Here is a 13737-nt window from a genome sequence, read left to right as displayed (position 1 = left end):
GAACTCCATAATATAGTCTTACTTATAGGAGTTTTAACTATAAATGAATATAAATGAACATGAGTAATTAACATATCAATACACCTCATCTCAGTTTTGAATTAGCGCATACGATGAGGTTATGAATGATAAATTAGTACTTACTGTGAGGTTGTTTATTCCTTGAGAAAGTTCCCCTATTTGCATTACTGTTCCTTCTGAATGTTCCATCTGTAAAACCATTCAGCTTGATGAAATTAAAACAGCTAATTCAAACACTACACGCTTTATATTTTCTGAACCATTGTGCATATACAAGAGGTGCTTTTATCTTCAGAAAAAAATAGGTTTAATTATATTACTATCTTCAGAGTCATTTTTCTGAACGTCATTCTTGTCCGACTTCAAATTTCATTTTTTTAAAAGCAACATTAGAATTTGAGTATTTGAACTATTTCTAAACTGCACATTAGCCATAGTCATAGCAGTTGACACCTTTCCATTGAATATAGTCTGTTAATAGGATAGCAGGGCCAAAAATATTAAATTTGAAGCAATTCATTTTGCAATAACTTAAGTAAAAAAATAAATAAATCCAAGGGGTTTGCCTTATTCATAATTTGGGTGCCATTCTACATTTTCAGAATAAAAGCGGTTTTCCAGCAGTCAAGAGCATTTCAAAATGCATACATGCAGGTTCAACTATTCAGCATGCTGCCATCATAATTGAAAAAAAGGTTTCTCGTGCTTTGAACATATTCAGTGATGTCAGTCATTCATTTCACAAACCTATCTATATAGTTAATATTGAGATCCATCATTTTGGCACGTTCATTTTTAAAATTAGAATGATTCCCCCTCCACTACTGCCTGTAAATTTAAGCTATTAGAAACTCAAATTACCAGCAAGTCTGTATTAGGCTTTGCAACTTTTCCTTGCCTTACATACGTACAGCCCTCTAATTCACAGTTGCTTTCAGTTTACGGCAGACAGCCTCTTCACCTGCAAATTCAAGCTTCCCTGATTATTATAACAAAGAGCCCAAACCTAAAAAATGTGATTTGCAAAACCTGCATTGTGTGTGTGTGTGTGTGTATGGGGGATGACAACTGGTGGAATCCAACCAAATTTGTTTCTTTAATCAACAGTTCCATGTGTTTGATGCCACTCTCTTCACACCTGCCTTTGCATATGCAGTGCTTCCACCCAAATGCAGGGGAGCCTTCATTTGTGCAACAGATCTCTTGTGTATGCAAGGAACCACTGACACTTTGAAAACCAAGAAATTTTTTAAAAAGAAAGAAAATATTAAGGTACAGCACACATATGTTACTCAGCAACACATCTGCAGAGCAAATGCCCACCAACAACACTGTACAATGCACAAAATACCTCTCAAAGGGAAATATCCAGTTTCAAGGGTGCTGAACACGAAAATGACAATAACATTTGTTGATTGGCTCCTGCTTAGGAGATGCAAAGATGATCATGTATAAATAGTAAAAGGTAAAGGGACCCCTGACCATTAGGTCCAGTCGTGACCGACTCTGGGGTTGCGGCGCTCATCTCGCTTTATTGGCCGAGGGAGCCAGCGTACAGCTTCTGGGTCATGTGGCCAGCATGACTAAGCCGCTTATGGCGAACCAGAGCAGTGCACGGAAATGCCATTTACCTTCCCGCCAGAGCGGTACCTATTTATCTACTTGCACTTTGAGGTGCTTTCGAACTGCTAGGTTGGCAGGAGCAGGGACCGAGCAACGGGAGCTCACCCCATCACGGGGATTCGAACTGCCGACCTTCTGATCAGCAAGTCCTAGGCTCTGTGGTTTAACCCACAGCGCCACCCGTGTCCTCTTGTATAAATAACCCAGTGCAAAATAAGTATAGTATTTCAATGCTGTATTTCAAACTCCTGTCCTTAGCCTGAAACAAAGGAAAAGTGGGAGGTATTGTTTGCCGGGTGTGTTATTTTAATTTTAAGCTTTTTAAGGAGCTTGGCTGGGAAACAAAATTGGGGGGGCGGGGGACAGCTAAGAGATGAAAGCACACAAAACAGTTCTGATCACATGCACATCTCCTTCCTACCTGTTCTAAAGCTGCCTAGGATTGTAGGACAAATGGATAATGATAAAATTGCTTGCATTAGATAAAACAATTACATTTTAAATTATGGAATAATGGAATGTGTTAGATGTAATGAATCATGCATATAAAAAAATAAAAATTAAAAAAATCAACTTTCGACAATTAGTCTTTTTGATCTATTACCATTTTTTTTATTCTGTTTCTGACTTGGAAACCAGAATCCACGGAAGTTGCATCAGACTGTTGTACCTTGCAGAAAGCTCAAACTCCAGCTGCTCCATTTTTCAGGTTTTAAAAAATTACTTTACACACACTTCTCAGTATTACCAATAGGGCGGCAATTTGGATAACCTCTTCAAAAACTCTCTTAAGTTTTAAGCATGATTCCGTCACAATAATCACAACGTGAGAAGTTGGGACATTTCCCCCCAAATGCATTACTTTTATTGTTTTGTTCGATAAAGTTGTTTGTTCATTCTTCTTCTTTTATAGATATATCATTAGCTCCTTTAATAACATATCATGTACATTCAGTGTGGTGCAGACACTGCACAGATGAAATAAGCATGTCTTATTAAAAATATACAATCCAGTTGTACTATTCGGAATAAAATAGACACATCTTTACAACTGCTTACAATATAAAGCTAATATAAAAAGTTAAAAATATCTCTGGGTAGCGCTTACGGAATATATATATATATATATATGCAGGTTTTGGTGTCCTCGGGTGTCTTCCCGTGTAAAAGTTGGGGTGTCTAGGCGACGTTTCGACGAGGTCTCACTCGTCATCTTCAAGTGAGACCTCGTCGAAACGTCGCCTAGACACCCCAACTTTTACACGGGAAGACACCCGAGGACACCAAAACCTGCATTCCTGTACCCGTGAAAATCTACGAAAGCATATATATATATATATATATATATATATATATATATATATATATATTGTGTGTGTGTGTGTGTGTGTATAAACATATGGCCCTGCAGCAGCAGTGTATGCACAGCACCCTTGCTGGTGCTGGATTGGGGCTTTGGGCTGCCTGGACTTCAACTACGACTGTTGTGTAAAGCTTTTTGCATTCCTGAAAAAGGGCTTGAGAAGGTGAGTAGGATGACGCAGTGGTTGCAAATGGAAAATAATTCAGATGGCATTTTAAGTATCAGATTCTTCAAGCCTCATCCCAATACATTCATTAAATCCATGCAGATGCATTATGCATTTTAGGTTAAATTGAAACAAAAGGTTATTTGTAAGCTTTGGAATGCATGAAGAGGATGGAAGGTGAGTGACATCAGTCCGCCTGGCCCACCTGATCCAGTTTGTCTAATTCTTTGTCAGGGAGGGCATTGTGCACTTTGTAGGAGCCGTAGCTTCTCTGAGTACCGTTGGTGGTACTTGGGCTGGTATCCATAGGGCAAATGTAATCCGTAGATTCATCAAATTTCTTCTTTCGCAAGTTTCCAAAATGTGAAAATCCAAGTTTCTTTGGCTAATGAGAATAAGAAGCAGGGTGGGGTGAGGGGGGGAAGGAAGAGTACAACATTAGAGAAACGTAGTACTAGTAATCATCATCATCATCATCATCCTTCATCCAAAGACCACAGGACAGTATAGTACAGTCATACCTCGGAAGTCAAACGCCTTGTGACCTGAATGTTTTGGCTCCCGAACGCCGTGAACAGTGAGTGTTTCAGTTTGCAAATATTCTTTGGAATCCAAATGTCCGGCGCGGGTTCTGATTGGCTGCAGGAGCTTCCAACTGGAAGCTGTGCCTTGGTTTCCAAACGTTTTGGAAGTCGAACCGCTACGGATTCCATTTGACTTCCGAGGTACGACTGTATTAGGAACTGCTGCTTCAATTAATTGAAGCTGTTTCAGGTCAAGGCAATACTTAATACAGAGCTGTGAAGGATGCTCCATCTGTGTGTTTGCTGGCCCAGATTTGTTGCCATTAAACTAGGGATGGGGAACCTGTAGACCTCCAGAACTCTTTGAGCTCCAGCTCCCAACACCCTGACTGCTGGGCTGATAAGAACTGGGAGTCCACCACCATCTGGAGGGCCAAAGATTCCCCATCCCTGCATACACTCCTCATTTCAGAGAAACATAGAATGCAGGGCCCAGTCCAAGGCATTTTGTCACCTGAGGCAGACCCCAAAGTGATGCCACCCTCCACACCAGGGAAGCCTGGAAAAAGGAGGAGAGAGAAAGATTGACATTGGGATCTGCTGCCCCAGCGAATCCTGCTGCCTGAGGCAGTCAACTCACTTTGCCTCATAGGTGGGCTGGTCTTGGATCAATGCATACTAAGGGCTACTTCCCTGAACAACTGCTTCCCCATGACTTCTAAAAAAGCAAGCAAACTTCAGCATAATAAGGGAGTGTGCTGCTTTCAGCAAAATGTTTGTAAGAACAGATCCCACTAAATATGTATTATTACTATAGGTTTGCAATCTTAATTAAAAGATTCAGCAGATAAACTAAGTATTATTATTATTATTATTATTATTATTATTATTATTATTATTATTATTAAAATACTGATCTTGTACCCAACAACCGACAGGTCTTAACACATGCATCAATGTGTGAAAGCCAGGAGCTATGCGCTTCAGTCTCATAGTTGTATACGTACTACAGACTTAAAAGAATTGCCAGCTTCCTCACCAAGTTAGACTTAACAGGATTATTTGGGGTAAGCCATAACAGTTGCTAAAATAGCCTGTGGTGTACAGATATATAATCTGCTGCTGAGAAATTAAGAACACTCACAACAACTCAACTCTTCCAAAGACTGGCTTGCAAATTTGCAAAGTAGGAAATTGTGGGCAAGTTTTTGTGCTGCACCAAGGATTAGTGCCAGCACAAGGGAATTCTTCCCTACTTCCATACACAGTCTGTGCCATCACCAAATCTGCTCTGGAAGGTTAGGTGAAAACCCAGAACAGATTTTTATATATATTTTTATATATACATATATATATATATATTTTTATATATATATATTTTTATATATATTTTTATATATATATATATATATATATATATATATATATATATATATATATATATATGCAGGTTTTGGTGTCCTCGGGTGTCTTCCCGTGTAAAAGTTGGGGTGTCTAGGCGACGTTTCGACGAGGTCTCACTCGTCATCTTCAGGCTGGTGCTTTCGGCTTCTTGTTACTGGAACAGAGCAGGATCTCAGTGTTTGAGTTCCTATAAATACTGTTGAGGGGGTGTGGTGTATAGCCTCCAATGTTCTGGGCAGAGAGGAAGTTCCCAGGCTAGTGTGCCTTTTCTTCTTTTGTTCCTTAATTACTTGAGGGATATCTTGAGTGATTTCTTGAGTGATATCCTGAGTACCACTTAGGTGGGTCATTAGGTGTGGATTAGTTGCTAAAGTCTTTGTGTCTTGACCTCTTGAACTTTGTGAAGAGTTTTTCTGAGAAGATGGCTGTACTGCACTTAGTTGTGCTCTGGCTTGGCTTCGTGTATAGGGGCGAGCTGTGGTTTTGTGGCCTGTGTCAGCCAGATCTGTGTAGGGATTGCAGGGGGGTGCAGGGGGGTGTAGATCCCTACACAGATCTGGCTGACACAGGCCACAAAACCACAGCTCGCCCCTATACACGAAGCCAAGCCAGAGCACAACTAAGTGCAGTACAGCCATCTTCTCAGAAAAACTCTTCACAAAGTTCAAGAGGTCAAGACACAAAGACTTTAGCAACTAATCCACACCTAATGACCCACCTAAGTGGTACTCAGGATATCACTCAAGAAATCACTCAAGATATCCCTCAAGTAATTAAGGAACAAAAGAAGAAAAGGCACACTAGCCTGGGAACTTCCTCTCTGCCCAGAACATTGGAGGCTATACACCACACCCCCTCAACAGTATTTATAGGAACTCAAACACAGAGATCCTGCTCTGTTCCAGTAACAAGAAGCCGAAAGCACCAGCCTGAAGATGACGAGTGAGACCTCGTCGAAACGTCGCCTAGACACCCCAACTTTTACACGGGAAGACACCCGAGGACACCATAACCTGCATTCCTGTACCCGTGAAAATCTACGAAAGCAAATATATATATATATATATATATATATATTCATCATTTTTATGTTATAATGATTAAATACATGTATACACTGCAACAAGCAAACCATGAACCTAATAAAATGAAAGCAACTGACTGTGTCCTGTGCTAAAACTTTACCCAGGGCAGAGAATATTTCATTGCACAAAGAAATATCCTTGCACTGATACAAAGCATTCTGTTTAATACAACCCTGTGGTTGTGGTTGTTATTGTTTTCCCATGTGGCCTACCCGGACTTTCGCAGTGGTAGTCAGAGGCGCATAAGCTGTAGATTCCAATATTTCTCTTTTTTCTTGCTGTGCCTCTGGTCCAATTAGCACGTTGAAATTAGTGGTTAAGTGGCGTCTTAGCAGCGTTTTTTGAGGTGGAATGTTGAGAAGCATTGCCAGAGCATCACCATTAAAACGAGGTTCAAGGATCTGTCAGGAAAAATAACACACATGCTGCATTTATACATGCCCCCTAAGCAATTGAGCATTCAGAAGGCTGCTTTGAATTATCTGAGCGCTTCAATCCTTCTTTGCAGCATTTAGAATGCTTCCTGGCATTGCAGAGAGAAAGCAGCAGCTCTTCATTTGTTTGCAACCATCAGCTGTATAAAATTAACAGAACAATCATTTGCGATTTTCAGAAGCACCAGTTTAAGACTCTGTATAGGGTGATTAAAGGCACAACCATGCACAGAGCCTGCAGTTCCTGATCTACAGGTTAGTATGCACAATACATTTCCACATGACCACGGTATGTTCATAATATTTGCCTGGATCCTGAGTTGCCTTTCTGTGAATGGAAGGGAACCTCATCATAAATATGGAAGGAGGTGGGGGGAGATGAAGTTTGCAGTTCTTTGCCCCATTCCCACACAGTTCTGGAAGGCCCCCAAACCTCCAGAGCACTTTGGGGATGGAGGTTGCACAGATGGGGCTGCATTGGACATTGGAAATCATATTCTCCACGTCCACCAGAAGGAGCATCTCACAAGTAGAATTCTGCTCATACCATCCAGGTAAAGATATTCTTTGGGGAAAATCAAAGAAAAAGCAAGGGCATTGGACCTCATGGATCTTATAATCTAAATGTAGCAAAACAATGCAGAAGAAAAGGAAGGGAAAGGCAGAGGAAGAAGAGATGAATATGTGTACACACACACTTAAGTAAGAATGGCTTAGCTCCTCCATTCTAATATCTCCATGTGTTGTTGGACTGCAAAGCTCTGGATCAGGAGTGGGCAACCTGTGACCTCCTGATGTTGCTAGACTCCAACTCTGATCAGCCCCAGTCAGCATGGCCAATGCAACATCGGGAGAGAATCATGGTGGTTAGCTCCGCTCTACAGGCATCAAGGCGAGAATACAGGGAACCAGGCAGAGGGCCTTCTTGGTAGTGGTGCCCTCCCTGTGGAACACCCTCCCACCAGATGTCAAGGAGATAAAGAACGACACAACTTTTAGAAGACATCCAAAGACAGTCTATATAGGGGAGCTTTTAATGTTTGACGTTTTATTTTTGTTGGAAGCCTCCCAGAATGGCTGAGGAAACCCAGTCAGATGGGTAGGCTACAAATAATAACATTATTATGATAACGATGACAAAGCGGAGTTTAGAAAGGGATCTGCATGATGAGAAAAGAGCAGTGCATTCTGGGAAATTACAGAGCTTGCTGTCTGTAATTATCCCTTCTAATTTATTCCAACAGAGGCGGGGGAATGTTGTGCTCTTCCAATTTCACACGGAGATTTACCACCTCATTGAAATGATGAAATAATTGTGCAAGCCAGAGCACACATTTGAACATATATGGATCTCCAGGTCAAGGCAAACATACCCAATGGGCTGTTTTTCTCATCAGCCATAGCAAATAAACTCAGTATAGCTGAGTATACCTTGAGTACTGTGATGGCTTCATGAGCTGTCTTTTAGAAATCAGTGCACTAGCAAAGAATATAGTAGTGTTTATTTTGCCTTAGACAGCTAAGAATCCAAAAATATTCCCCATATGACCTGCTGTCAAGAGCATCATTACTTTTAATCCCCCCAGTTGCAGATCTTCAATCTAAGCCATCTGACTCTTGCAATGTTGCGAAGGATGTTCTGTATTGAAAAACAATTTGTCCTGCCCAGCATGCACCTGTTACAGCACCCATCCATTGAGAGGTTCAGTTGACACTTTATCAATTGCTGATTTGAAAGTAATTTCCGCTCTCTAATTTCAGCTTCACAGATCCACATCTTAAATGACAAAAGAGTGGGGGAACTAGCTTCTTAGCTACCACAAGTTTATAAAATGTAATTTATATGTTGTCAAATGGCTTAAAACTAATCAATGAATCCATTTCCTGCCACAACGAACAACACTCTCATTTTGTTCAGCTCACAGCATATAGTACAAAAAATGCTTAGGAAAACCGATTTTTAAACATATAGGAAGCAAAAGGCAAGATCTGGTTTCTTACAATAAGGCCACCATGAACTCCACTTCCTCGAAGGTTCGGTGCATATTCTGCCAGATCTACTGATCTGAGCCATTCCATTACTCTGTGATTGGACCACTGAACTACTTCAGAAGGCGAAATGTTATTCTGTGTTGAGAAAAGAGAGATACATACATGCACACGGTTAAGATACAGAAACGACAAGTCCATTTACTATTTCTATCTGTTTGCTTGAAAACAGCTGTTAAAACAATTCCTCCTTTGTAGCCAATAATTTCCCCCCAGATCTGCAGTGTTGCTGAGTTTTGCTCAGAAAGTAATGCATTTCAGTAAGTTAAATGAGGTGTGTACTCATTATAGCCTTTCTTTAAAAGGGCCTTCAATGCCTGCAGCCAAGCTTCTAAGTACAAACTATACAGGAGGAAGTCAACACTGCAGTAAGGTGACCATTCCATCAGGGCAACATTCTTCACTCTCCTCCCCTACATGCTGTTCTTGGGAGTTCTCCTGACACCCCCGAGCCAATGTGGGTGGGCAGGGGCACCCAATGATAGAGGGGGGCGGGCGCATCCCATTAGATGCATTTTCTTTACAAACTGCCCTTACGTTTCTACAATCGTCAAACAAAAGCCACTGGGCCCACTATGTCATAGGAATGAATTGCAAATGATGGGAGTGAGTAATGAATGCTTAGCTTAGAAGAGGACTCTCTGCTGCCAGGAAAGAAACAACAGGCACTGCCAGCTTAGTCACAAGCTCAGCATGCCAACGCTGCAAAACAAAAGTGGCTGAACACACACAACCAAGCCTGAGATGCCTAATCTCCTGAGAACTATCAAGAACTAGCCCTCAGGCCCTTTATCCTCTGTCCCTCAGAATCAGCACACATGCTCAGACACTGGTGCTAGAAGGTGAATGTGACCCCTTGGTAATAGCCTGTGGTCCAGATAACAAAAGGTGTGAAGATAGATTTATCTCCTGGCAGTTGGGGGAAAGAGTGCAAAATCTGGGGCAGGAGGCAGCATCTGTTGGGGCAAGAGCTCTGCATCTATCTGGGTAGCACAACACCATCTAGCAGCTAGAAAACTGTCCCTAGTAATATACCTCTGCAGAGTATGTATTAATGTACAAGTCTGCCAAGGCGTGTTTGCATGTGAACATGCACAAAAGGTCTTCTGAAGTGCATTCAATAAATGAAGCACTTTGTCTTTCCTCCCATACAACACTCTCACTAAATTATTTCTGGCTTGGTATGGATCTGCAAAGTTCAACATGTATTTCACCCTAGAAGAGAACTTGCTCCTCTTCTTTTTTAGGAGGTGGGAGCAGAGAGAGGGTGGATAAACAAGGTTTATTCTAGGAAGGAAATCCATAGTAACAGGGACGATTTCTTTCTTACCTCGTCCGCCGGTCTCCTCCGTAGGCAGTGAGGGTTGAAACCGTTCACATGGAGCACGTGAATGGCACATTTAATGCTGAGATGATGCAACTGGCTTGTGACTTTGAGGAAAAGGAGGTCATTCTGCAAAAGAACACAAGTGGCAAGCCAGGTCAACAAACAACAGTTTATTCTGCAATGAGCTGAGCAGATCAGAACTTGAGATCCAACCCACGTGGTCTCTTCTAGTTGTCTTCTTAAGGCATTCAGGAACTGGGAAAAGCAACACACAAGGGCTGAGCTGTGGGGACTGAATACTTTCTTCAAGTTGGAGGGCAACCGTCTGAAGCAAGGAGCCCACTTCTGCTTGTGCAGATTCTCCATGTGACTCAGATTTTTCTTGGTTATCCATCACACAGAAGCTTCCACAAGTACAAGAGGCTTCCTTGCTTCAAACAGGCACCCTCCAACTCATGAGTAGGAATGGGGGTGGAACAAGCATGCTCACCCTTCACCACCACCTTCAAAGATCCTGAATAAGGCTCAACTGAAACCTGTGTTTTGGTTGGAGCGCACGATATGAACCAGATTGCTGCCTTGATTTTATGGTTGCCAAAACCTACAAAGCCCCTTCCAGTAACTCAGGGAAAGGGGCACACCACTCACTTAGAGGTTCCCTGATTTTGCCCACAGACTGTTTCTCTCCAATATTATCTAGGAGGTTCTTTTTGATTTGCTACAGTGCCTCAGTATGCAAGTGACCAGTAGGGCACAGCCTCATTTTAAGATGTTGAGGGCCTGGGCCTGATGTATCTTAGTCCTAGCCAGGTTGGCAGAAATCTGCCCATTTCCCAAGCTTTTCAGTCTCCTGTATTCCAGACACTATTTGTCTGGAAAGGGTCTGAAAAGACAACTTCTTCACAAAGTTCCTTGAGGGCAAATCATGACCAACAAATTCTTACTGGTCCAGAAACAGAAGTGTTATGTTTTATGATTTTGAAATTAGACTTTATACATTTAAAAAAAAATTAGGAACACAATTTGTTAAAATCCAAATGTAAAACTGTAATTCCAGTGTGAGGATTCTCCCCCTCCCCAACTTTTATTTGAGCAGAAGAAAAAGCTCTTTCTATGCACAAATTATGAAAGGTCAAGGCTTCTTACCACAGTTAAATATTGCAGCATCCTGCCATCAACTCTCGATTCGTGAAACTGATCTTTATATTGAGGTAAGCCAATATCATCAAGCCATCCTACAGAACACACAGAGTCCAGGGTATAATATAAAAATCTTTTCCAAAGTTCTTTTTTATTTAGAGAATGAATGGCACCTTTCCTGCCCCTTCTATCACCTCTGAGTTCTATTTCTCACCATATATGCTCATCTTTTCGAGTTTTGCAATTAAAACAGCCACTTAAATATGAAGACTGTTCATATTTAATAATAAAATATTAATACTATTAATAGGTGTTACAAAGCCATACAACCCTAATGTGACTATTCTTGGAGTTTACTGATAAAATGAAAAACAAAACTCCAATTCTGAGTCCTCTGATAATAGTATACTGAAAGTTTTTGAAGATGAAATATGAGTTTTTCATCCCCGCTTCCCTTCACCCTGAAACTAAACCAAAACAGATTTTGCAAAGTGGGTGAAAAAGCTCACCAGCAGCTCTTTCATTTCATTTTTACCACTTAAAATACTTACGAGTCACCCAGATATGATCTAGCTGAGCAGACTTATCATCTTGTTTTGTATTGATAGCTTTAACAGCCAAAACCAATTTCTTCCTGTGCAGAGGTTGCTTTATTCCTAGTTCCTGCAAAGTATAGTAATAATGAAAATTAAAACAGTTCTGCCAACTTGGCACACGGACAGATGGAACACACATTTTGTCCCCAAAGAGAGTGTGTGCTCCTGCAACTACTTGCTGTATTTCTGAGACTTTCTAGAAGTTATTTTCTGAAAATTTACACCCCAAGGGAATCAAAATTGTTGCTTGATGGTTCACCAAAGGGGAGCTATTGAAAGAGCAATTATTCAATAAGACATGATGGATATTAGAATCTGCAGTATGTATGTGCACCTTTGGATCAGAACCACCGTTTTCAATATGAGGATGTCAAGCTTAAATTCTTAGACACTTAAGAGTGGGATCCAACCCCCCCATCTTGCACACACTGTATGTGAATGGGGATGGATCAGCAGTCTAACTTTTTTGAGGGGGGAAAACTTGGCTGGCTCTGGCTTCCCTCAGAATTGTACCATTGTCATTCTAGATTTCTTACCTTTTCCATATCCTGCGGTGTTGCTGTTAAGAGGGTGTGGCCAGATGTGACCCATTGTCGTGCAAAAATGACATACTGCCCAAGACCAAAGTCTTCAAGCCAGTTACAAACTCGTTCAGTGCCCCACTGGGCAAATGGGGCGTTATGATCACTAGGAAGCACAGATAAAGAATGGAGGTTCGTGTTAGTGTAACAGTATGACTGCTTCCTGCAACACTTGGCAAACCACTTTGCACTCGAATCATCAGGCTCACTTTCACAATAATTAAGTGACTAGACAACCTTTAGAAGACATCTGAAGACAGCCCTTTATAGTGAAGCTTTTAATGTATGATGCTTTATTATGTTTTTATATATGCTGGAAGCCGGCCAGAGTGGCCGTGACAACCCAGTCAGATGGGCAGGCTACAAATTAATAATAATCATCTATGGTTATTGATGGGGGAGAGAGATTGAGAGAGAATCTCACACCCTCTTGAAGCTGACTTTTGTTTACTGTTATACTGAATCATTAAATGTCACTAGGTATCATTTGCCTTTGATCAGTTATAACACTGGAATATAAATCATTTAATGGATGGTGCACTTTGCTCCATTCTGATTAGAAAATCCCTCTCTTTTCTTGTCACTGTGTCAAGGCTAAATGAGGAAATATGGTTGACATGAAAGTTGGCAAGTGTATTGATGCTTATGGCACAACAGCAGTTAGGCAACATTGTGCCACACAGTGTAGTCTTGTTGCAAATGCTGAAGAAAGCATTCATCAGTGACTTGGAAGCAACAAAAGCAAATAAACAAAAGCTCCATTTGCAGCGATTCCCACTGAATGCCACAGGGACAAGGTAATAAGATACAGTGTGGAACAGAAAGGCAGAAAAACCTGGCCCCGCCCCCAGACACTGCTATCAAGTACTCCTGCAATAGATGTGATCTTGTCTGACAATGGGCCATTTACTAGTAAGAAGTCAAAGGAAATAGCTCCGACTTTCTCCTGGAATTGGAGGTACGCTTTTCCCACTGCTCTATGAATGTGTGTATGTGTGTGTGTGTGGGGGGGGGATATTTGCTTGACGGTGCAGTTTTGCTGAAAACAGTCCACAGGACTCTACAAAATTTGCAAAATTCTTTGTAGGACTTCACAAAACCTATATACTACTTGATTTTAATAAAACCTCAAAACACTTTACAAAGAGAATTTCAACATGCAATAATCCACAAGGACAAAACAGAAAGCATAAACTCAGCCTTTACCTCTTCTGTCCCTTGGTGTCCTTTGACCGAGACAATCTAGGTCCAGCTGTTGCACGGAGGCCACCTCTTCGAAATTCAACCAAGCCCAGGTCATCTCCAGGGAAATTTCCAGACTGGGTCCTGCGTATTCTTTTTGGGAAAGATTCAAAATAGGAAGTTGCTAGACATCAAAATGCAAGGTGCAGCTTTAACATAAAAACACAAGAACTTCCAAGATA

General features: G+C 41.2%; 1 protein-coding gene across 12 annotated transcripts in view; it reads right to left on the bottom strand.

Annotated features, from left to right (window-relative positions):
- The window catches only part of PPFIBP2 (PPFIA binding protein 2), a 107962-nt gene that overhangs the window by 2312 nt on the left and 91913 nt on the right, over positions 1-13737 (bottom strand). For 11 of the 12 annotated variants that reach the window (XM_081906719.1, XM_081906722.1, XM_081906715.1 and 8 more), the window contains 9 exons: positions 13520-13648; positions 12269-12419; positions 11688-11799; positions 11143-11231; positions 10000-10122; positions 8622-8747; positions 6399-6587; positions 3379-3558; positions 145-210 (listed from right to left, as the gene is read on the bottom strand). In XM_081906719.1, coding sequence (XP_081762845.1) covers positions 145-210; positions 3379-3558; positions 6399-6587; positions 8622-8747; positions 10000-10122; positions 11143-11231; positions 11688-11799; positions 12269-12419; positions 13520-13648 — 1165 coding nt within the window. Of the gene's footprint in view, positions 1-144; positions 211-3225; positions 3559-6398; positions 6588-8621; positions 8748-9999; positions 10123-11142; positions 11232-11687; positions 11800-12268; positions 12420-13519; positions 13649-13737 lie in introns of those variants that run through there. The other variant, XM_081906723.1, reaches the window with a different exon arrangement.

This window comes from Podarcis melisellensis, assembly GCF_964234715.1.
Source record: "Podarcis melisellensis genome assembly, chromosome: 1".
Lineage (NCBI taxonomy): Eukaryota > Metazoa > Chordata > Lepidosauria > Squamata > Lacertidae > Podarcis > Podarcis melisellensis.
The sequence above is the reverse complement of the archived record's forward strand: the minus strand, read 5'-3'. Positions and strand labels throughout refer to the sequence as shown.